Raw genomic sequence first — 25,828 nt, 5'->3', positions numbered from 1 at the left:
AAGTCTCGTATGGCTAGCAGTTGCCTCTCAAAGAGCCAGAATGAGCACACCTTGTCAGCAGTGGGAACAAGAATATGACAAAGGTCAACAAGGGCAGTAGGACCCATGGAGTGGAGGGGGCCAAAAGTTCATAGATGGGGGAGAGAGAGACAAGTCAGGGAAACTGAAGTGCCCCTTTGGTTGTAAGTGTGGGCGGGCTACCAGACACTCAAATTTTGAACACATGACCATGGAGGTGCTGTAACTTCAGGAGCCATTCTGTGCCACCATAACTTTGAACAGATGCTGAATGAATGATTGTAAGTTGAGTACTACTTGTGCAGTACCAACATGGAACTTACCTGTTGCCTGTTTCAGGTTATCTATCTATCTATCTATCTATCTATCTATCTATCTATCTATCTATCTATCTATCTATCATCTATCTATCTATCTATCTATCTATTTATATTTATATACCGCCCTTTCCCGAAGGACTCAGGGCGGTTTACAGGGTGTTTAAAAGAAAAATCAATACAAAAGTTAAAACAATTAAAAAGATTAAATCAGTCCCTGAGAGAAAAATAAAAAACCCCAGTTAAAATTAAAATTCTCAGCCTGGGCCAGAGAGCTCAAAGAGCCAGGTCTTCAGGTCCCGGCGGAATGAACGGAGGTCAGGGGCAGTCCTAAGCTCCGCGGGCAGCTGGTTCCAGAGGGCAGGCGCACCCACTGAGAAGGCCCTACCCCTGGGTGTTACCCGCTGGCAATCTTTAACCGGCGGCACCCTGAGAAGACCCTCCCTGTGGGAGCGCACTGGACGAAGGGAGCTTGATGCTGGCAGCAGGTGTTCCCTCAGATATCCCGGACCCAAGCCATTTAGGGCTTTATAGGTCATCACCAGCACCTTGAATCTCACCCGGAGGGCAACCGGAAGCCAATGCAGCTCGCGGAGTAGAGGTGTTACATGGGAGTATCGGGAAACCCCCATCACAACTCGCGCGGCCGCATTCTGCATCAGTTGAAGCCTCCGGGTGGTCCTCAAGGGCAGCCCCATGTAGAGAGCGTTGCAGTAGTCTAATTGAAGTAATCTGACTTCTTTTCAAAGTAGCCTATCCAACTTTATATTCCTTGTGCCTGCTCTTTGAACCAAATTTGAGTAAGGGGAGGTAGGAGTGAATATACAGCTCTGAGACTTGTGCAGCTTAGAATGACTTAGACTTGTCTCACTCATGAGCTGGGTAAATGTTTCAAGGATGTGGAGCAGAAAAATGTTGCCAGGGCAACTTTGTGTCTGGGTGCTAGTAAAGAAAGCTCCATTTGAATGTGTTTGGTTCAGTGCAATGTCCTACTGAGATCTTGCATATATTTTACAGTCCTTTCCTGTGTCATTTTTCTGATTATAATTCTGGACTCATTTACAACTGACGATACCACATTAGTATTTGAGTACACTGAATAATTTGCTGCCCTTCATACAGATCCCTAGATGGGTGTATAAAAATGAGTTCTAGTTTATGAAAACTGTGGTCACCATACATTTTGGTGCAATCTTTCTATGTTCTTTGACTAATTTGGAGAATGAAAAAAAGCATGAAAAAAATATAAATTGCTTACTGAAGTACTCTGAATGGATATAATTATTGGTAAAAGTATTAAGAGTTGTCAAAATCCATAGCGCCATCTAGAGGATAGGGAGCATAAAATCATGTTCCAGTTTCCATATTCAATAAAATTAATATAACTCATTTAAAACACAAAATACTTATTTTCCAAACAGGCTCCACATTGACATAATGCAATTTGACAATTTGACATGATGCAAGTAAAACATGTGTCTTCCATTTCAATGAAGATATTTATCATCACTAAATACTATTAGCAGTCGTTTAAAAAGAAAGAATAAGAAATTTTCAATTTTCAGTTAAACTTTAGGAGATACTGTACATATAGCATAAAATTCACTGAAATGCAGCATAAAGTTTCCTCTTGTAAAGTTTATCTTTACATTAGCATTTAGAAATAACATTCTTGCTTGTTTTAATTGTTCAAATATACAAAACAAATATACATCTCATTATATAATATATAGCAAAATACCAGTTAAAGTCATGACAAAAGTGAGAATGCAAAATATTCCATAAATAGGTATAATGAAAAACAAATATTTTAACCAAAACACTTCACACTTTGAGAAAGTTATTGAAGAGAGAAGTTGACATTTCATTCCTTTGGTTTTTTGAGATATCCCAATTTGCACACTTATTTTTTTAAAAAAAAAACAGGAACAGCAAGAGAATGCCAACTTAGAAATTGCCAGTACCATAGTAGATATTTCAGTAGTCCAGTTACACTCCTGTTGCTTTAAGATCATAACTCACCCTCACCAATGAGGCATTTGGGAAGAGGCAGTCTACTTTTGGACATTTCTCTTGGTGCCCACCAGATGCCCTGCCTTCCAGATTGTTTCTCTTAAAGAAAACTAGTTTTACAAAGGAAAGTTAGCATACTAGAAAGCAAAGGGCCAGCTCCCCTCATTCTACGCTACATACAGCTTGTTCTTCTCCAACTTAAAAATCCAGCAAGGAGAGAAGAAAGGCATTGACCTCTCTATCCTATCACTACATGGATGTTCTCTTACCCTGGATAAGACAGAAAGCTCTGTTCTACATGTCTGGCAAGGATGATGAGTAAACTGGCATTGCTGGAACAGATGCTCTCTTTCCATTAACTGGTTTTCCATGCAGGTTGCTTGGAAATCACTTCTAATGTGAGAAAAGGGAGCAGATTGCTTCTTGATGGAATGAATATTATTTCCCCCTCAACTCCAGCTCTCTCAGCTGGACTGTTCTGTACTTCTTTCAGCAGCCAATTGAACTTCTGCATTTCAGAGAGAAAAAAGAGGCACATTACCATATTTCAGCTATTCTTTTGGCAGTCCACTAACTGAACTTGTGCCTTCTAATCGCTCATAACAAGTAGACCAAAAAGCAAGTCTAACAGAATTTTTTAAGAGTTTCTTTGAGATGAAAATGCACATCAGTGAATCACATATCAATTATAATCCATAACGTATGTTGGAAATGCACAATGCCTCCTGATATCACTTGACTAGTCATGCACTTTGTATTAACAGGAGACGAGAATGCTGTTTTGTGTAAAACATTCTATATTTAAATTAATTCAGCCACATGTAAAATAACCTGGTCTCTTCACAGCAAATTAGTTTGAATATTGTTTGAATGTTAGATGAATCTGTCATTATTATGTTCTCCTGTGTTAAGGTTTTAAATTTAACCTCTTTAATGTTTTCTTTCTCAATTTTGGAAAAAATATTTGGGTAAGTTTTTATAAAAAAAAAAAAACTGAATGGAATTCTCATGCACATCTTTTCTGAGGTAGATACTATGAAACAAATTCAAGAGGCTCAAAAATAGTTTTTTAAATATTGTTTAAAATATTTATTAACACTTTAATATTATGTATAAAATGAAAATAGGAATAAGAATAATATGTAAAAGGTGAAGTACTGGGTTTCACTTTAAGGACTAAATTGCTTAGCCACTGAGATAGTTGTTCTTAAACTTTTATTATATAGATTCTTTCTATTCCATTCAAAATAAATACTGTTGGAAGGTCTTGCCTCATAGTAGTGAAATTCTCTGAACAAGATTTCTCAAATTTGGATGGAATTATGGCAGTTGCAATCCAACAAATCTGGACAGCTAAAGGAAGTCTGCATCAGAACATCTGTAGATCGTCATACTGGGATATCTTGGGCACATGACAAAAAAACACAGAAGAAAAGGGAAGAACTTGCAATGATGCAATCCTCCCTGGTAAGTGTTTAATTTACAGGAAATGAATAACAGAGCCAAAAAAAAAAACACATCTTGATGGAAAGTGACCTGCTCAGATTTCAAAACATTGCTTTTGAGAAGAAATATGTATGCAAAAACAAAACACGGATTTATTTGAAAAAACGTACATTGAAAAAGTTTAGCCATTCCATATTTCAGTTATCACTCTCTGCAATCTTTCAGGATAAGAATGCAAGTTAAACTGCACCTCACCTTGTATACCAAGCACTCCTGCAACCCTGTTGTTTAACTTTTTTTGAGTTGAATATAAACAAACTACTCCATAAAAAGGAAATCTAAAAAGGATGGCCCCTCAAAACACGAAGGCATGCTAATATCTTGAACAGAATTTGGCACAAATCTGCAGAGGCTGATTGCTCAATGCACAAAGAAATACATAGATACTTTACAAAACACTGGAGTGGGGGGGGGAATCTGAACCCTAGCTCCTAATAAAACTAAGTCTCCATTAGAGTGTTTCTCAACTTTAGCAAATTTAAGATGTGTGGAGTTTCCAGAATTCTGGGAGTTGGACTTCCACACTTCTTAAAGTTGTTAAGGTTGAAAAACACTGCTCTTCTGAATGTTTGCACAGATCTATTATATGAACCCACCAAAGCAGAGACTGTAATGTCCCCCACTGACCCACCTTTTGGGCTGAGCACCATCAGCAACACTTATAGTTGCATTAAACTGCACAATTCCTTCATTTCAGCAGATATGCATGTGCAAGAGCCTTCCAAAATAGTATACCAATCATTCATAACTGTACTTTCACAACTTAATGCTATAAGCAATTAGACATTTTACAGTGAAAAAAATGAAAGTCAAGTTCACCAGAGATGTAACAGAGAAGTATCAACATCAGATTCACTTAGCTCACTGGACAAAAAGAATGGCTCCCTATGATATCAGAATGAACTGACAAATTCTCTGGAAAGTCAGCCTTCTTATGACATTGCATGATGGCCAGGAACCACACCTGTTAGGAAACAGTTATAACTTTCAATTCTAGTGCTGGGGACTTCTTAATTTTTTTTCCCTTCATTATTTGGTGAGACAGTGTGTTTAAAAACCACTCCAAATCTTGATGGTCTTCTGGCCATCTCAAGTACTGCCCTCTTTGCAAGAAGACCCTGATTGGTTGATATTTCATAAGCTGATATTGAGAAAGAGATCCAGCTACCACCATTATAAGTATATCCTCCAGATCGGAGAAATACCTGCTCTGGGCAAAATTAAAGGCTTCCACACACCAGCCATCCTTGAGAAACTGTCTTGTGACCACACAAATTGTCTTCTTGCAGTTCCAGATAGCATCACGAATATTACTGATATGAGCCTCCCCAGGCAGGAAGTCTCTGTCTTCAAAGTAGAGAGCAAATCTGTTCTTCTTAGAATATTGAGTATCTAGATGCTTTATCAAGGAATTTTGGACCCACTCAAAGTCTTTGCTGCTATAGCAAAGGTAAGCATCATACTTGTATCCTTGTTGATCCAGATCTGGTGGGAGCTCCTTCATGAGGAATTGTATGAGTGTTTTATACGAGAGGAAACAAACTCCCCTAAAACGAGTAAAAACAACTACTGCTACTAGAAACACAGTTATACTAACACAAGTAAAAATGAAGAGCGACAGCTGTAGAGGCTCCATGACCTTGTCTTCATTGCAATTCTCTGTATTTAAGTCATGGAGAGGAATATTAGCAAATTCTGGTGGTCCAGAACAAAATATGTCATAGCGTGAGCCATCTAAAGTAACATTGGTTTGGTTTAGCCACATAATAAAGTCGCTTAATAGACAGTTACAGTAAAATGTGTTATGGGTGATATCCAGCTGGTCTAATGTTGCAAAGATCTGAGGATCAGGGTAAAATAGCTGATTTGATGACAAATTAAGAGCTTTCAAGTTTGTAGGAAAGGCATCTTGAGAAATGGAAGTCAATAGGTTGTTAGATAAGTTAAGTGTCTTGAGTGACATTAGCTCACTAAATATACCCTCTGGGATGAAAGCAAGGTAGTTGTTATTGAGATGGAGAACTTCCAAGTGGGAAAGGGCTTTGAACACATCCAAACATAAACCTCTCTCCCATATAAGCTTTAGCATGTTGTCTCCAAGGTCCAAGTAAAGCAACTGATTGTCTTTTGCTATGTCTTTGTTTTTGAAGCAATAGGATAAACGATTGTTTTTTAAAACAAGATACTTCAGTGCTGGAAATTGGAGAAGTTCATAGAGATCACCCAGATTCCCCAATTTGTTTCCTTCTAAGTTAAGGAGTGTGGCATTTATAAATTGTATTTTCCAATATGGGGTGGTCTCTATCCGGTTGCCACCTAACATAACATTGAGGAGATTGGGGAGAGAATTGATCACTTTTAAAGCGTTATCCCGGAGATCCACGTGTTGAAGCCGTGGTAAGGATCTGAATGGATCTCTATCGATCACTCCAATGTGATTATGTTTTAGATCTATATGAATCACATTATGAAGCCCTTCAAAAGTGTTCTGAAAGAGCTCACCAAGCAGATTGTTTGATAGGTATAGATGTTGCAGATTCTGAAGACCAAGAAATGCTCCTGTCCCAATTTTATTTATGTTATTATTGCTAAGATTTAGCAGCTTCAAATCATGGAGATGTTGAAATACTTGTGGTTTAAGAGAAAAAATCCAGCCTTTTGATATATCAAGCAAGATGAGGCCACTGTCATTAAGACTTGCAAATGTATTAATATCAGGATCAGGAAGATTATAAAATCCAAATGATGCACCCATAGTATGAGAGGAAATCTTCAAAGCTAAAAGTGGGGATCCTCTAATAGCTGCACAGAATTGCCGCGTTAGAGTTGTATCCCAGCCATTACTCCCAACGTCCAGTGTTTCTATGCTAACATTTTTTAAAGGATTCCCACAAGTATCCCAATTCACAGAATTTTTATACAAATTAGTATTAGAAAGAATAAACAATTTGAACCTTGCTCCTCGAAAATTATTAAGATCCCCTTCACAGATAGATCCAATAGGGTTTAATCCCAAATCTAGAATATCCAAGGATTTCATCTTATAAAATATATTGTGAGGGCGAACACGAGTGATTGTATTATATTTGAGGTCCAGATATTCCAATGAAATCAAATCTCTGAGGTAATCCTCTTCCAGAATGGATTTATCAAGCCCATTTTGATATAGAATAAGATTTTGTACTCTAAACAAGCCCACAAAAGCATCAGGGTCTAACACCATCATTCTGTTAGCAGCCAAATCCAGTTGTCGGAGGTTTGGCAAATTCCTAAAAGCATCTTTTCCTATAGTGAAAGGTAAGTAGTTTTGGTTCCCAAGGAATAAAATCTTTAGTTTCTCCCTCAGAGGGAATGAGGTTGCATTAACTTCTTGGATGAAATTAAAGTTTAGGAATAGAATAACAACATATTCAGGCACAGGTGGCACCCAAGTGAGATTGCAGCCATTATACAAGGCTATCACGTTTTCCACTGAACAGCTAGGAATTGCGAATGTTTTTCTGCTCACAAGCATTGTTCCAAGCACAAACATCATGCAGGGACAAAACATCATGCTCTCAATCTGTGCCTGGAGGACAAAGATGGAGAAAAGAAAAGCATTATCATTTGCATTGGACCACAGAATCTGAATTAAACATAACAACACAGGTTATATAGAGAGATCAAAACTCATCTAATATCTTTTAGAACATTGTTATTGTGAATTCATGAAAAAGGTTCCCATGTTAGTGGTGTTCCTGCTTGTCTTCCCTTGCATCTTGTTTATATCCCTTGTTATACAAAGTATGCTGCTTTGGAAAATGGGAAAATTCTGTATTTTCATTACAGCCTAAGAACATTACTCAAAATGAAACTTGTCAACATAGAGTTTTCCTATTTTCCACAGAAATAAAGTACATTGCAGCTAACAGTCACACTTTTCCTATCACTTTTAGAAAAGAAGGCAGAGAAAAGAGAAAAGGCCTCAAACTGTGAATGTGCCACTTTTTTGAGCTCAGGATTTCATTTCAGAATTAGATGCAGCAGTTATTCTCCCTACAAGTCTGATAATTTTTCTGTTTCTGATGGACACAAAATTGCATAAAATTGTTTTCAAAGAGCCTGGAGATCTATATTCAGGACTTCCAGGAGTAACATTTCACTTTGAAAACAGAGTTGTGGACCTGTAGTTCAAGGTACAGTTGTTATTTGTTATCTCCCGACTTTGTGAGCAAGTAATGCCTAGGAGAAAATGTAACTCTTGTAACTACAAACCACTCTGGTTAATTTTCTAAGTTGGCAAAAAAGCTACTCATCCAAGATATATTAAATTGTATTTAGTTTCGGACGATTCACAAATACTTGAACCTATCAACACCTTATTTAATTATTAGGTGGAAATCTGAGGGCTGAAGAGTAATTTAGGAAGTTATAAAAACATCCTAAAAGAAGGCAACAACAACCCACTTCTATGTTATTGCCACTTCTATATTATGTATGGAGCCACTGGGAGTCAGATTTTACTTGAAGGAAATGTGGCATTTTTTAACTTTTGAGGGCACCTTTTTTTTAAAAAAATTGAATAACAGAATACCAGAGTTGGAAGGGATGAGGTCTTCTACTCCAACCCCTTGCTCAACCCTATACTGCTTCAAACAAATGGATATCCAGTCCCTTCTTAAGAACCTCCAGTGTTGGAGCACCCACAACTTCTGGAGGCAAGTCATTCCACTGATTAATTTGGTTCTTTCCTATCAAAACATAATTCTAAGACTCCAGGGAAATCTCTGAATTTCCCATGCCTTCGTGGCTACCATCAACCCTTTCCCGATTTGGAAATTGTTTTTTTTTCTCCTCTGTTTCTTTCTCTTTATGAGAAGTCATTTGTTGAAATGTGGGAAAGGCACAATTAGAATCACTTTTTATGTACAACATTTGACAGTGAATCAAATGAACTGCTAGGTAATTTGAAAACAGAAGTATTAATATGAACACTTAAAAGTACAATTTAGGATACCTTCAGTACTCTTCCCTCTGGAATTAACTGGGAGTGGGTTCCCAGTGACAGTTCTGATAACCAAGTCATCACAGAGCCTTTATCATATGTAATAATCACATATGATTATATCCTGCACTATCTCAGTCTCTGACTTTGGCTCTTTCTGCGTGCCCTCTTACCCATCTCTATTACCTTATGCAAGTCAGACAAAGACTGGAAATTCATGATAAATTCTTATTGATATTCAGAAAATATTGGAAAAGACCTCCACAGTCTTCAGTTTCCTTTACAGACAGCTATATTTGTGTGATTTTGGCTTTTACTAAGAACTATAGACGTGCATTAAGATCAGGTCAAGAAGAAGAGCAATTTGGGCAGATACTAAACTTCTACATTTCATTTTACCAAGGATAGGATTTAGTTTTGTCAAACAAAAATAGAAATGGGAGAGAAGGAAGGGAGGGAGGGAGGGAAGGAAGGGAGGAAGAGAGGGAGGGAGAAAGGAAGATTAGTATCTGAGAAGGCAAAAAGCTAGATATCTGCTGTATAATAAACACAAATTATTCATAGAAATCTGGCTACTCTACAAACCGTACTAAATTTAGGACTACAATGCAATTTAAGAAATCTTAAATTATGTCACATATGTATATTTGTACGATATTGAACTAATTTTTGCGTAGGATAAAACTATAGTTTTATCTGAGGTAAAAGGCAGTGTTTATTTTTAAATGTAGACTGGTAGCTTTATAAAATAGTCACTTCTTATAGATGAAGTAAGATGCCCTTTCTAAGATACTGTCTGTCTACTGCAGCCTTGTAGGAAAGAAAGCTATTTTTTTTAAAGTGCTCCACACAATGAATCAGAATACATTTAAATCTTCTGAAATATTTATCATAGCTCTTCTACAAAGACATGCAAAAATAAGGATTTCACAATAAAACTACTGCTTTAGCAAGAACTTTAAGCTCACTGTATTTGTGACAACCCGAGCCGGTTATTGTGCGGGGCGGGTGGGGGGGGGTAGGCAGCAATTCTGTAACAAGCACCACCACCACCCCAAACAAATTCTGAGAATTTCATGCTTTATTTTTATGATTAGTTTTCAAAGTTGAGATGAAACGCTTGAAAATGTGTTAAAAATCCTTTGGATGAAATTTTTAAAGCTCTCCGTGTCTCCGTAACTGGAAGATACAGAAATAACTCTGAAAAAGGAAAAATTATGCAAGCCTGCATATACTTGTAGAAATTAGAACATGGGGGTTTTTTTGGTACAGAATTTAGTCCAGGGTACAGACAGTGCAAATAACATGCCACACTATACAGAGATCAGGAGGCAAAGTCTAATGTTATGCAAACAGAAACTACCAAATAAAGTGCAAAATAATTTGTATCTAGTTCAAATAAAAACTGCATTTTGCACATTGATAAGCTATTACATGTCTATCTCAGGCTCTCAAAATAGAAATCCTTCTGAATCCAGAACTAGTTAAAATGGAAAATATGATTAATAAGAGTCCAAATGATAATTGATTTCCCATTTTTGAAGAAAGTTTTCTTTTCTTTTTCCCCCCTGGTTATGTATACTGATAACGGGAGACTGGGGTCTTCTTGTTTCAGTGTTCCCAGTTCTAAGTAACAGCCATTTCTGAACATTTCCTTTTTATAAACAAGTTGAATAATTGATTATATACAATCAAGTCAATATTGGCAATTTCTGACAACTGTAGTCCCAACATACATGGAAGTTGTTATGCAGGCATTCTAATACCTAACCAGAGGAAATTGACTGATAAGGTTGCAAGTATATTACTATATGAAAGCATCAGCCCTGACATTCACAGCAATTGGAGCTAAGAGGCTGACATTCCTTGAGGGCAAAACCTATACAGCCCAGAAGCAAGAGGCTCAAAACTAGATTGGGGTTTAAAACTGCTAAAATAGCAATAGCATTATCGCTTAGACTTATATACCACTTCATAGTGCTTTACAGCCCTGTCTGAGTGATTTACTAATGTCAAATATTGCTCCTAACAATCTGGGTTCTCATTTTACCAACCTCGGAAGGATCAAAAGCTGAGTCAACTCAACCTTGACCCGGTCAGGATTGAACTCCTGACTATGGGCAGTTTGCCTGCAATACTGCATTCTAACCACTGCGCCACCATGACTCTTATGGATATGCATGTAAGAATGTCTGTTTCTAGTTTCTACCAGGCAGAAATGTCTACAGTATATATGTGTCAGTATATTTAACCAAGTAAAGATGGAAACTGCATTCAAAGCCCCACACTCATTGTTCCTCTCTACCTCATAAAAAGGACTTGGCCATATGGTCATGATCACCATCTTGAGGTTTTTTACATGCTCCTTGCCCCCTGGATGGGATGCTCCTGTTACCAGGATGTTATTACTTTCTTATGTATGGGAAACAGTAGCTTGAAGATAAAACAAAAAATAAATTGTGAAAGATTGAAGAGAAACCAGATGGCAGGTGGGTCTTAGCAAGGTCAGATGAAATGGCTCCCTTGAAGATAGGAGAGCACAAGGGTTTCACTCAGAGGAAGCAAGTGGACACTTTTCAACTCTCTGTAACTTTGGGGCTCACTCAGACTCAACCATCCCACAAGATATCGGAACGGGGGTTGGACTAGATGACCTCCAAGGTCCCTTCCAACATCATCATCATCATCATCATCATCATTAGATACATATCACTATCTCATAGATAAGCTCTAACCTTTTGTAGAATACCTGATCAGAAGGGGATGGCATTCTAAGAGTTGGTTTGACAAATCTTGCATTTATTATTTATTTATTTATTTAGTTAGTTATATTTATATACCGCCCTATTCCCTGAGGACTCAGGGCGGTTTACAGGGAATTAAAAATCCAAAATACAAAAATTAAGAACCAAATTAAAAAATATTAAATTAACCCTGTAGTCAGTTAAAAAGAACCCCAAATTAAAAATTCCTCCTCAGTCTGGGCCCGAGAGCTCGAAGAGCCAGGTCTTCAGGCCCCGGCGGAATGACTGCCAAAGCAGCATTATTGGAATTCTATGTTACTTCACTGAAGGCAAAGTCGTTAGATTCCACCCAAATTTTAAAGCAGCAGAAAAGACAATATAAGGCTCTGCTCAAAATGGGGGGGGGGAAACCCAAGACCAGAAGAAACAATAGTCACAGCTAATCAAGCTATAAGTTCAAAAATCCTTCTTTGTTCTGACATACTATAACAAATTGATCCCATAGCAGCATTGAACAATTGTATTTTAGCATCCGGTCCAATATATCAAAGGGTACATCACTTACAAGCTTTTTATTGTGATCTGTATGCTAACACCTACCTATATGATGGATGCATCTTTATCCTTTATCAATGAAAAAGATTCACCTTGCATTTTGGAAAACTCACCGCTGATTTGATCTGCAATATGGACAACACTGAACCAAATTGATATTCGTCATGGTAGAAGTGCAGACACTCTCCATAAATCACAACCGAACTGTGACTCCGGGACCGAAAAACAAACTATCCAACATACAGGTAAGCTTTGACTTACAACAGTTAATTTGATGACTGTTCAAAGTTACAACAGCAGTGAAAAAAGTGACTTATGACCATTTTTCACATGGCCGTTGCAGCATCCCCATGGTCATGCGGTCAGAATTCAGATGCTTGGCAACTGACTCATATTTATGACATGTCCCAGGGTCATATAATAACCTTTTGCAACCTTCTGACAAGTAAAGTCAGTGGGGAAGCCAGACTCACTTACCAATCAGGTTACTAACTTATCATCTGCAGTGATTCACTTAACAACTGCAGCAAAAAAGGTTGTAAAATGGGGCAAAATTCACTTAACAACTATCTCAATAACAGAAATTTTGGGCTCAACTGTGTCATAAGTTGTGACTATCTGATAGTGTCAGAATGCCAAAATAATCTATAATGGAGACTTTGCTGATTTCCTGACTGTGAAAAATTAAGCTAAAAATTATATCTGTAATCTGGACATATGTTTGTAATATTTTATATTTCATATTTTGCATTTTTATCTCTTGTATTTTTATTGAAATGTGAATGTGCCATACTATAAATAATAATATTCTTTATCCTTACACCACAGTGCCCTCCAGTCATATGTAAAGAAGTTAAAAATCTCATTAACCAAATTAAGCATGGTAAAGACCTCAGGAATAACAGTATCCCCCCTGAGCTAATTAAATCCAATTCAAATTGGTAGATCCCTTTATTGGCTTCCTTCTTTTCACACATTAACCACACAGCTAAGATTACAGGTCTCAGGGGAAGCTGTAATTGTTCCCTTATGTAAAAAAGGTGATAGGAATGCCCTGGATAATTATGGACCAATTAGTTTATTGAACATGATTACCAAACTGTATGCCAGGTAACTATTCACCAAACATCAAACTTGGATAAGATGAGGGAATAATTGATCCTGAGCAAGCAGGGGTTCAACCGGGATGATCCACTGTAGACCACTGCCCAGTATTTTAATATCAAGTAGACAAATATACAAATCACTTTTACTGGAATCCATATGCAGCTTTCACTGATTTCAAGGCAGCTTTTCATAATATCTCAAGGGTTAGACTGCAACATTCTGAGCAAATCTTCTATAGACAAAAGACTCCTGCTCCTAATTAATGATAATAATAATTATATTAAAATATAATAAAACTGGCCTCAGAACAAGATGTAATAAGATGAGGAGGGGATCTTTCTGACTTTATCCAGTCAAATGAGTGAAACCAGAATGCATTTTAGCACCACTGCTTTTTAACATATATGTCATTTCTCTGATTAAAATTTCAGAGTTGACATCCATGTGCCTAAATTAGTTGATAGACATCTCCTAATTCTACTCTACACTGACAATGCAGTTTTTCTCTCACGTCCTTCATACAGACATGAAGCAGGCAGTAGGAACTCTGGAACCCTACTGTAATGAGGAACAATTAGTAATCTACTATGATAAATCCTGAGTGCCGCGTAACAGAGTGAGCGCCTGTTAGTTGTCCCAGCTTCTGCCAACCTAGCAGTTTGAAAGCACGTAAAAATGCAAGTAGAAAAATAGGGACCACTACGGTGGGAAGGTAACAGCGTTCCGTGCGCCTCTGGTGTCTAGTCATGCCGGCCACATGAACACGGAGATGTCCTCGGACAAGCGCTGGCTCTTCGGCTTTGAAACGGAGATGAGCACCGGCCCCTAGAGTTGGAAACGACTAGCACGCATGTACGGGGGAACCTTTACCTTTACGATAAATATTTTTTTCCAGTTTTTTTCCAACAAAAGACAAAAGCAAAAGTGGACAATTGGTTTCCATAAATTAGACTACATCAAATGTTTTAAATACTTGGGCATAATACTTCAGACCTATAGGAAAGATCCTGCACGTCTGATGCTTCTGCTGTTGTTAGACAGCTACCAATCTCACTGGCACTGTACCTGTATAGAAGAACTTTGCAATCTTAGACTCTCTGCTTAATATTTAGGACAATTAACCCTCAAGGAAGCCAAATCAACAGTAAAAGAAAGAATTAGGGACACTGATTGCCCAGATGATTATCATCATGGCTGCCAAATCCTTTTACCAAATATAAGGCAAGCCTTCTACTGCAGGGTATCTATACAGTCTAACCTGAAGCAAATATAGAAGGACTTTTTCCAAAGCCAGCTGGCAGGAAAATTTCATCGGACTCCTTATTTACAAACAGTTTGTCCTTGTGGATGAAGCAAGGTAGAAATTCTCACTCATGGTCAAATGGTGTACTTTCTATGATGCCCCAATATGTGCTTTGATGTCCCCAGCCATTTCTAAATTTGGGAGTCATACGATAAATTTTATGTTTATTATTTTTTAAGGGATGCTAACTCAATACTAGTTAGCAAGTGACCAAATATCTTCATACATCTTTGAATTAGATAAGTTGTTTTATTTCTTGTTTCACTGGTAATGAATTGCTACACCAATCTATTTCTCTTTTCCCACTGTAAAGGCTGGTCAAAGACTGTAAGAAAGATTTTGATTTGAAGCTAAACTGTTACTTTCAAGATGCTATGATGTCTGGCTTCCTTGCACATAGAGAACGTTCAGTCCTCAGACAGGAATCTAGAGGCTACTAAATAGGCCCAAAGGTCTTATGACTATCAGTGGGAAATATCCCGCTATAGAAAATCTATTTGCCTGAACATGGATATCAAGGTAATGGAAAATTTTATCTTTGACCATAGCTGAAACACAATGATTAATATAATTTTAAAAGCACAATGTGATTAAAAATGACAGGACTATAAAGCCAACCATCTAAAAATCAACAATTAAATGGGATTTGATATTTATGCAAACATATTTATTATTGCTGCCATTTTTAGCCTCTGCAATAGCTTGTATCAGGAATGAGCGTAAACACAAATACCACACACACAGCAACATGCAGGCCACACTTTCCCAATGTTTCTTTTTTTCTCAATCATGTTTTATTTAACCTAAATCAATTAAAAAGTACATATTTTGGTCCCAGATGCCCCTCTAATCCCTCACCCCTCCGAAACTTAGATAATTACCTGTTCTTTATTACATTCATTGACCAACCAACATAAAACATTGAAATACATCAGTTAGTCAATCAAAAAATAAAATGACATATAGTTTAACATTATCTTATTAACCTTTGCCAAATGTTATAGGCTATAAAAGAAAAAAATTGCAATGTTTAGGGAAATCAATATATTTTCTTGGAGAATAAAAAATTCAAGTAGAACAAATGTAAGTGCCCCGAGAATGTTATTATTAAAGGGGTTTCAAGTCAAGAGTCAATGTTGCTGAAAAATTGATGAACTAAACAATGTTTATCAAGCTTGGTAACTTTAAGGTTTGTGGACTTCAGCTCCCAAATTTCCCCATCCACACATCTTAAAGTTGTCAAGTTTGAAAAAACACTGATTTAAAACAACACGGTCTGTCTATCCCTTCAAGGTCTCCACTACTGTAGACACAAAGTCTAGCTGCATAAGGAATTTTCTTATATTTCCCTTCCATGACTGCCAGGGGAAGGACGTTAAAACAGAGTAATTATAATGCCCTTCTGAATTTTGGATCTGTACTTTCATATACATATTGGGTTTGTTTGATGATTTGCAGAAACATTCCTAAGCAGAAAGGCTTAATCCCTATGTAGAACCTATCACCCAAGAGCTTGGCATTCTCAGCTTCCAATAACCAGAATGCAATTCCTAACTAAATGATTTTTGCCATTTTGGGTTTAAATTATTGGTGAGATGCCAAGGAGACCAGATTTATCTGACCAAGGGGTAATTTTACACAAGAAGCAAAGAGATTTTACAAGAGACTGGCCTCTATCTTAATGTTGCCATTTTCCTGATCTAATGTCATATTTGATACACAGCTGGCAATCTGGAATTTGTTATGGAGAAATGTGGATTACTGATCCTCTAAAAGAGCCATCTTGTTATATGGACCCAACTGAGCTCCATACTTATACCTCCATACAGGTATAAGTATTGGCTGTAAATAATTCTAGTGCCATAGGTATAAACTCTGTGCCTCTGGTGATAAGAAAGGGGTTTTATAGCAGAGGCTGATCTTAAGGTTTCATAGTTCAGGTGGGCACACTATCTCCTTATTTATTTGGGGTGAAAAACCCTACAATTAAAAGTTTTAACTTGTTCTCTGACATGATCATCTAGCTGCCATGTCTAATCTTTGTGGCATCTAGAAAATGGAAGGATTTTGTCTTGGAAGAATTGATCTGTAAGGCTGCCTCTATGCAATAAGAGGGAAGAGAAAACAGGACTTCATTTCAGCCAGAGTTAACAACAGTATTACTGCATCATCTGTACCACAGATGAGTAAGATAGAAATATGTCTACTAACTAGCGTTAAGACAATGGTGAAAAGCTTGTTTAAGTGTGCTCAGTTTGAGTTTATATAATGATAATAGTATCATGTTATAGTCAGTAGAGTCCTGTCTGACGACATCTCCCTACATGAATTTATTTTGTGAGACACAAGGAACCACTACATATAACCTTTAGTAGTGAGTTTCCAGGGGGTCTAAATAGTAAGGCCAAGAGTCATCCATCAGTAGAAGAGTTTTTCAATTTGCACCCTAGCTTGTCTCTTGAGATTGAGTGAAAGGTAAGCCTAAAGCAATAAAGGCTACACTTGGAATACTGCATCCAGTTTTGGTCACCACAATGCAAAAAAGATGTTGAGACTCTAGAAAGAGTACAAAGAGCAACGAAGATGATCAGAGGACTGGAGGCTAAAACATATAAGGAACGGTTTCTGGAATTGGGTATGTCTAGTTTAATGAACAGAAGGACAAGGGGTGACATGATAGCAGTGTTTCAATATGTCAGGGGCTGCCATAAAGAAGAGGGAGTCAAGCTATTCTCCAAAGCACCTGAAGCAGTGGTGGGATTCAAATATGTGAACAACCAGTTCTCTGTGTGGATGCTGCTTCCAGAAGTCCATTCTGGGCCCGGGCAACAAAAAATTAGCTACCAGTTCTGCCGAAGTGGTGTGAACTGGCTGAATCCCACCACTGACCTGAAGGCAGGACAAGAAGCAACAGATGGAAACTAAGTAAAGAGAGAAGCAACCTAGAACTAAGGAGAAATTTCCTGACAGTTAGAACAATTAATCAGTGGAACAACCTCCAGAAGCTGTGAATGCTCCAACACTGGAAATTTTTAAGAAGAGACTGGACAGCCATTTGTCTGAAATGGTATAGGGCTTCCTGCCTGAGCAGGGGGTTGGACTAGATGACCTCCAAAGTCCCTTCCAACTTCATTATTATTATAATAATAAATGCATCATGCAGTGTAGAACAGGGTCGGATATGGTATTTCTCAACTAAGTGCCATAGGATCATAGTTGGACACAAGGAGAAACAACCTGCCGTAATATCTGCTTGTCTCTCCAAGATATACTCAGATTTGTATCAGTCTTGTAATTAACCTTCTTGAAGCTTTGCATACATTTTGCTAATTATGCTCAGGAGACTGACAAGGAGATAATCAAAGCTTATCCATCCCTATGGCTGGAAGAAAAGATTATATCTTCATATCTTTCCTTTTCCTCTGTATGGAAAAGGAAAGCAGTTTGGGAAGACAATTAATAAGGGGAAAAACTATTAGTAGTGAGTGGTTTAAATCCTATTCAGCAGAAAATTATGTGTTTAAAATATACACACACAAACACAAAGGTATCAGTAAAAAGTCTCTTTAGATTTCTTTTTTGCTGGTGGTGGTGAGGGAAGCACCTGAGAATCAGCCTCACTTCTATTCTATGCATTAATAATACACCCCAAAGCATCTGCCTTTTTCCCATCAATAAAAAGTAATCCTAGCCATATCTCCTTTTTATTTTTGAAGGCATTGTTCTCTGGACTCTAGTTGTTGATAGGGCTTCACATGTTAATAATACAGATTATATTCTATTCAATTTTGCTTCTAGGTGCAGTCTGCAAATATACATTATCTTTGAGAACTTAAAACAGGGTTGGGGTGTGTGTGTATGTGTGTGTGTGTGTATGTATACACACACACGCACACACGCACACGCGCGCGCGCGCGCACACACACACACACAGGCCAAATAATATGTACCTGTTCAGCCAACTTGCAGATGCAAGAGACACTGCCAAAAGAGACAGGGGTTTAAAAAGACAGGCCTTTGTTAATAGGCTGGGAGCATGAGAGTGGGAAGATTAACACGTAATGGGAGCTGGTCTCCTTCAAGAGGGCTCATACCCACATTATTTTAGTTTTAGGATCTTGACCTGAAAAAATCACATCACAAACATTTGGTTGTTTTGCTGCTAAGCTGCTGCTGAATTCTGTAATCTAAATGGGTGTGTGTGTGTGTCCCATTTGGCCTAGTACAGGAGTTACATTGAGTTGCTTTGACAGTGAGATAATAAAATAAATAAAAAAATAAAAAACCCCAGAGATACTGAGAGCAGGCTTCCACCTAATCCCAAACCTGAAATGCCCAAAGCAAGGTGCCCATTAAGCCATTGGAAAGTTGAGAAAAATAAATCCAGATTTAATATGCCTTGGCATATGAGGGCACTGCCCTTCACCTATTGGCTCTAGTCTTCTCTAGCTAAGCTATGTCCAGTGTTTGGGAAACTTCTGCTGTGTTCAGCCTGGAGAGCTTAACACTGTGGGCCATAAGACTGCTCACTCCTGACAGCAGAGGGCAGAGAGAATGGCTTTAAGGACAGGAGAAAGAGCTAGAGGTTAGCTACAAGGGGGCCTGAGTCCAGGCCAAGCCTCTCCGAGTTCACATAAAAATAAAGGGAGAGAGGGGGAAGCACTTTACAACTTGTAAGTTTCTATTACTATAACTATACAATAAAGGTACTACTAACTTGACAAGGGACGCAGTGGCTCAGTGGATTAGGACGCTGAACTTGTCGATCAGAAGGTTGGCAGTTCGGTGGGTCGAATCCCAAGTGCCGCGTAACAGAGTGAGCATCTGTTACTAGTCCCAGCTTCTGCCAACCCAGCAGTTCGAAAGCACGTAAAAATGCAAGTAGAAAAATAGGGACCACCCCGGTGGGAAGGTAACAGCGTTCCGTGTGCCTTTGGCGTCTAGTCATGCCAGCCACATGACCATGGAGACGTCCTCGGACAAAGCTCTTTGGCTTTGAAACGGAGATGAGCACTGGCCCCTAGAGTCGGAAACGACTAGCACGCATGTGCGGGGGAACCTTTACCTTTACCTTTTCTACTAACTTACATGCTATTGTTTTCCTAGTCTGGTCTACTGTGAAGGGCTGGCACTGACTCAAGAGAAGTAGGAGAAGGGGAATGAAAGAAAAAACCTCTTTTCTAATTTATGAATTATTTCCACCCATGCAGTTCCTATTAGCCACAGTAATCCATGAGAGCAAGTAACTAATCCAAAACCCAAGCCACCTGTATTTTATGTTAATATATGGCAGGGGTGCCAAACTCAATTTCATTGAGGGCCACATCAGCATTGCTGTTGGCCTCAAGGGGCCGGGTGGGTATGGCCAGGGTGGGCGTGGCCTACTGGGTGGGCGTGGCTAGAGTGTGTATGGCCTACGGGGGGGGGGCATGGCCAGCTCTACATCGTTTGCATCAAGGGTGCCTATGGGGGCCTGGGCAGGAGTGGGACAGATCTGAGGGTCTCTGGCAGAAGGAGGGTCTCCGGGCCAGGGCCAAGGCAGCGGGGGCCGTTCCCTCACTGTTTCCAGGATGGCTTCATGGGCCACATGAAACCACTTTGCGGGCCGGATCCGGCCCCTGGGCCTTGTGTTTGACATGTCTGATATATGGTATTTAACAAAACCTGTTCATCTTATAAAAAAAGGAAAACCTCAGACACAAGGGGAACTCCTGGTAACTTTACTAACACATCACCTAGTGTTCACAGCAAGGCTATATAAGAGGCTTGCTATTGCTTTCTTCTCGGATGTTTTTTCAACATCTTATCTTATCTAATGTTCCCTTAACTAAATAAATGATTTATAGGGACGTGCCACGGAGATAATTCTCTATGCCAAGACTGAGATAATAATATTTAATGATTGCTTTTATATATTATTTTATTTGATCGTTGTACACTGCCTTGAGTTACTTCTTGTGAGATGGTGGGAGGGGCATAAAGATTTGGTAAATAAATAAGTATCCTATAAGTGTTAATGAACAGTTGAGATTTTTTTTGAAGATACCAAAATTATGCTACAAATTTAGATTACAAAAGGAGGTCAGGTAATCTGAGTAAGACCAGGATGTATTATAATGTCAGACTTTTACCCATTTTATTCATAAAACCTGGAAATCTGGTTTTGTGGAGTTTATACAAAAGGACAAAACATTGCAAAATTCAAAGATGTATATTTAACCCAGAGATGTTTAAACTGTTGTGTTGCAACAAGTTCCCTTTAAGAATCTACAGTTGCAAAATAATTCAAAAATTATGAACTGTTTTTAAGAAACAGAACTTTGTTTCCGAGGTTTCCTGGATCATAGGCTTTGACTAGAAGACCACAATGAACAAACCATAGCTAGCCAAGCATTCCAATCTATACAGCCAGTTAGTGGTTCTGGATATGATAGTGAACTTCAGATTGGGCTAATTGGCTAAACAGTGATAGAATAGGATGGAAAAATGCATTACATGAACACTTGTGGTCTCAAAGCCAAACCCAAGATTCTATCATTCATCTTTCTATATTGTCCCTTTCAGAGCTCAGTTGAGAGGGAGAGAAGAGAGAAAGAGAGAAAGAAAATGAGAGAGGAGGAGGAGGAGGAGGAGGAGGAGGAGGAGGAGGAGAAGAAGAAGAAGAAGAAGAAGAAGAAGAAGAAGAAGAAGAAGAAGAAGAAGAAGAAGAAGAAGAAGAAGAAGAAGAAGAAGAAGAAGAAGAAGAGGAGGAGGAGGAGGAGGAGGAGGAGGAGGAGGAGGAGGAGGAGAGATTTTTAATGATATTATTGAGCAGGACTAAAAAAATAAAGTATTTTAGGTACGCTCAGAAGCACTGCTTACAGATCCTCCTGAGACTGTACTCTACTCCCACTGAAGAAGTCACGGGAATTGGTATGAGTTCCTTCCAACAACAATACCGAATTCCCGCAAGAGATTATTTGCGTTTTGTGACCGTCACACATTTTAAGCTAGAGGCAACCGTGGAGAACGGAGCCAGAAGCCGATGCGCTCGCCTACCTGTCCGGGCTGTTCGGATCGAACAGGCTCCTTATGGTGGATCAAGCCGATAGTCTATTCGTTCCAGCCCCGCCGAGGCTCCCGGCGCCCATCAGGCAGCGAAAGAAAAGACTTAACGCCACCGGCGGGGTCTTCCTTCGCCCTCCCCATGGCCGATCCGCTCCCCGGCCCACAAGGGTGGGGCAAAAGGACGTCTCACGCCCCCTGAATTTGCATGGCACGGACCCTCGGTGGTGAGAGTTTGCGGCCCGGTTTGGGGACGCTCGCCTCGATCCTTTTCTTCCGCCCCAGGTCGACGCCTTCCCAATCCTTCCGTCTCTCCCTGAATTGTTAGTCCCGGAGCCGAAAGAAACCAAACCGCAAGCACCCTTGGTGGATCCTCCCTCCCCGTAGAAAGTTTTTTTTTTTTAAAAAAAGCAATCCTCAGACAAGACTTTCCGCTAAAATCTTGTGCAATATGCAACTTTTCAGATTACTCAAAACAGTTCTTGAAAAAGGACATATTTCTCCACGCTTAGCATAAATGCCTGGTCTTTGTAACTGGATACTTGGTTTGTCAACTTTCCTGCGGGTGGTTCCGGTTTTAGCTTCTGCAGGCTAGTGGCTTGCCGATGTACTGAGGTTCAGTTCCCATAATTCCCACAGCCAAGCTTGCCAATTAGATGGATTCTAATTCTCCTTAGACCAGGGGTAGGCAACCTCGGCTCTTTTATGACTCATGGACTTCAACTCCCAGAATTCCTGAGTCAGCTATGCTGGTTTACCTTGTTAGAAATATGTCAGCTATGCTGACTCAGGAATTCTGGGAGTTGAAGTCCATGAGTCATAAAAGAGCCGAGGTTGCCTACCCCTGCCTTAGACCATTCTGAACACAAAGCAAATAAATACCGGTCAGATCAGATATGAAGATTTCAGACTGAAATAGTCTGAATCCAGGAAGAGACAAGAGTTTACGCAAGCAGCGTTTCTTGGAAGAAGAAGCATCATTTTGTTCGAGAAAATAAAAATAACCAAAGAGTATCTGTACCTACTTTTCTGGTAATGCATTTTTTTAAAAAAAAGGTAAAGGAGGAAAAGGAAGATCTAGTTGGAGGGATGCAAATGAAATGAAAATAAATAAATAAATAAACACATACGTAGAAAATAAAATTAAATGTTTAATTGCAGATTGATGCCTAAACGTGTACATATTTCTAACAAGGTAAACCAGATCCTTGAAAAAATGTTTTTCTCCTGCTTCTCCTCTACCTAAATTTTTCTTTTCCCCCCCTGGAAATTCCAAGTGGTTAATTCTGAGACTGTGAAATCCTAATGTTTCCTACTGTGGTCCAGCTGTTTCTTTCTTGTGAAAGAAACTCCAAGCTAGCAAACAGGGAAAAGCTTTGGTAATCTGAATTTGCACATAGCCCAGTGTGTGCACTTACAAGATGTGTATTACGTGACAGAGAATCAACATGTGCACAACCTGCCTTCAGGCTTCTGGGCATGCATGCAGCATGCAATTTGGTGCTACCGAGAATGCAGCTTTGCCTCACAGCAAGGGGGTTCAGCATGATTATTCCAGGGATATCTGACAAAGAACCATTGCAATACAGGTTGTTAAAGTATTAGATAAAGATTGGGGCAGGAGTACGGGTAGTCCTTGATTTATGACCTTGATTTACAAGCCCAAAATTTGTGTTGCTAAGTGAAAGATTAAGTTAATCTTGCCCTATTATACGGCCTTTCGTGCCATAGTTGTTAAGTGAATCACTGCAGTTGTTAAATTAGTAACACAGTTGTTAAGTGAATTTGGCTTCCCCATTGGCTTTGCTTGTCAGAAGGTCAAAAAAGGGGATGACATGACCCTGGGACTCTGCAACTGTCATAAAGATGAGTCAGTTGCCAAGCATTCAAATTTTGATCATGTGACTATGAAGATACCACAATAAGTGTGTCGTAAGTGTGTAAAAGGGACATGGTGGCTCAGTGGGTTAGGACGCTGAGCTTGTCAATCAGATGGTCAGCAGTTTGGTGGGTCGAATCCTGAGTGCCGCGTAACAGAGTGAGCGCCTGTTACTCATCCCAGCTTCTGCCAACCTAGCAGTTCGAAAGCATGTAAAAATGCAAGTAGAAAAATAGGGACCACTACGGTGGGAAGGTAACAGCGTTCCGTGCGCCTTTGGCGTCTAGTCATGCCGGCCACATGACCACGGAGACGTCCTCGGACAAACGCTGGCTTTTCGGCTTTGAAATGGAGATGAGCACTGGCCCCTAGAGTCAGAAATGACTAGCACGCATGTGCGGGGAAAACTTTACCTTTTTAAGTCTGTAAAAATGTCGTAAGTCATTTTTTTAAGTGTCGTTGTAACAGTCACTAAATGAACTGTTATAAATCGAGGACTACCTGTATTTCTTCTCCACTTTGTTTCGACAAGCTAAGTGCCTTGTTGTTGTTAGTTGCAAAGTCATGTCCAACCCATTGCGACCACATGGACAACGTTCCTCTAGGCCTTCCTGTGCTCTACCATCTTCTGGAGTCCGTTTAAGCTCACGCCTACAGCTTCATTGACTCCATCCAGCCACCTCATTCTCTGTCGTCCCCTTCTTCTATTGCCCTCAATCTTTCCCAGCATTAGGCTCTTCTCCAGTGAGTCCTTCCTTCTCATTAGGTGGCCAAAGTTTCCTCACTCTGTGTACTTAGAGAAACCAATAATAGCTTTTCTTGTGCAGAGTCTGGATATTAAATACTCCAGGATTTCTTCTCCACTTTGTTTTGACAAGCTAAGTGCCTTAGGAACCCATGTTCTTCATTGAAGTACAAATAGCCCTTGACTTACTACCACAATTGAGCCCAAAATTTCTGTTGTTAAATGAGACAATTGTTAAGTGAGTTTTGTCCCACTTTACAATCTTTCTTGTCATAGTTGCTAAGTGAGTCATTGAGGCTGTTAAATTAGAGACACAGTAGTTAAGTGAATTTGGCTTCCCCATTGACTTTGCTTGTCAGAAGGTCAAAAAAGGTGATCACACGACTCCGGGACATTGCGACTGTCATAAATATAAGTCAGTTGGCAAGCATCTGAATTTTGATCATGTAACCATGGACATGCTGCAATGGCCATAAGTGTGAAAAATGCTCATAAGTCACTTTTTTCAATGCTGTTGTAACTTTGGTCACTAAATGAACTATTGTAAGTCGAGGACTACCTGTAGTCAAGAAATATGCTGTAGACTAACACTTGGTAAAATGGTCATGAAGGCCTTGGAAAACATATTGAAATGCTGCGATGTGTCTATATCTGGAAGGATCAGAATAATACAGGGAGTGCTATTTGCTGTGGCACTACGAAAGTGAAAGATGGATTTTTGAAGTAGCAGGATAAGAAAAGTACTGAGGCTTTTTCTGTAATATATTTAATCAATTTCAACAAGAAACATTAAAATACACACTAACATAAAGAGAAAAGGGAAAAAACATCAAATTTTGTAAAAGTCTGATATCAGAGACCTGAGAACAATGGACAGCCAAGAAAACAAGCAAATAGATGATCAAACAAATCAACCTGGAGTTCTCATTTGAGGCGCAAATGACCAGGCATAAAATATATTTTGGACATATTAAGGGCAGACCTTATTCTCTTGAGAAGGTTCTCCTACTGGAAAAAAGTAAAGATAAAGAGAATGATCAATAGGAACATTGATCATTACCATCATAAATATGAATCAGTTGCCAAGCATCTGAATGTAAATCACAAGACCCTGGAGATGCTGCAACATTCCAGCTGATCGGTGCTTCTTCTGGGCTCAGCAGAAGCGCCAGGATCAGCGCCGAGCTCTAGCTGCAGCCTGGCGCTGATCCTGGCGCTTCCGCTGAGCCCTGACAGCCCTGCAGCTTAAGAAGGGCTAAATCTTGGCCCTCATTTCTTATTGTTTTTGCCTTTCTCTGGATCAGGTGAAGCATATATTTACCTGTTTGGAACTCCGAGGTTATCATCATGCAGGGTAGCTGATGAGGTTTGGCCAAGTCGGTATTCATAATGATAGATTTTCAGACCAAGAGCCCCATTAACTCACAGAGGAACATTCCCTGATCAGCCTTCCAGCTGTGTTGGGGTTAGTCTAAAGTGGGCATAGAGCCCAGAGTGATTGGAATTGTATCAATATTCCCTGTACATCCTTCTCTTTCTCCCATTTCTAAAACCCTGGGCTACAATAGAGAATGTTTGCATATGGAACCCCAATAATTTAACAGCCAACCTAG

General features: G+C 39.2%; 1 protein-coding gene across 1 annotated transcript; it reads right to left on the bottom strand.

Annotated features, from left to right (window-relative positions):
• Window positions 1-1,249: 1,249 nt before the first annotated feature.
• On the bottom strand, window positions 1,250-22,234 carry TLR5 (toll like receptor 5). The gene is made up of 2 exons (XM_081314976.1): window positions 21,586-22,234; window positions 1,250-7,422 (listed from the first exon to the last, which is right to left on the bottom strand). The coding sequence occupies exon 2, from the start codon at window positions 7,405-7,407 to the stop codon at window positions 4,822-4,824; it is 2,586 nt and encodes an 861-aa protein (XP_081171102.1). The 5' UTR covers window positions 7,408-7,422; window positions 21,586-22,234; the 3' UTR covers window positions 1,250-4,821.
• Between the last annotated feature and the right edge of the window lie 3,594 nt (window positions 22,235-25,828).

The sequence above is a fragment of the Vipera berus genome (assembly GCF_964194415.1).
Source record: "Vipera berus genome assembly, chromosome: 1".
Taxonomy (NCBI): domain Eukaryota; kingdom Metazoa; phylum Chordata; class Lepidosauria; order Squamata; family Viperidae; genus Vipera; species Vipera berus.
Note: the sequence above shows the minus strand (reverse complement) of the source record. Positions and strands in the feature narration are given on the sequence as shown.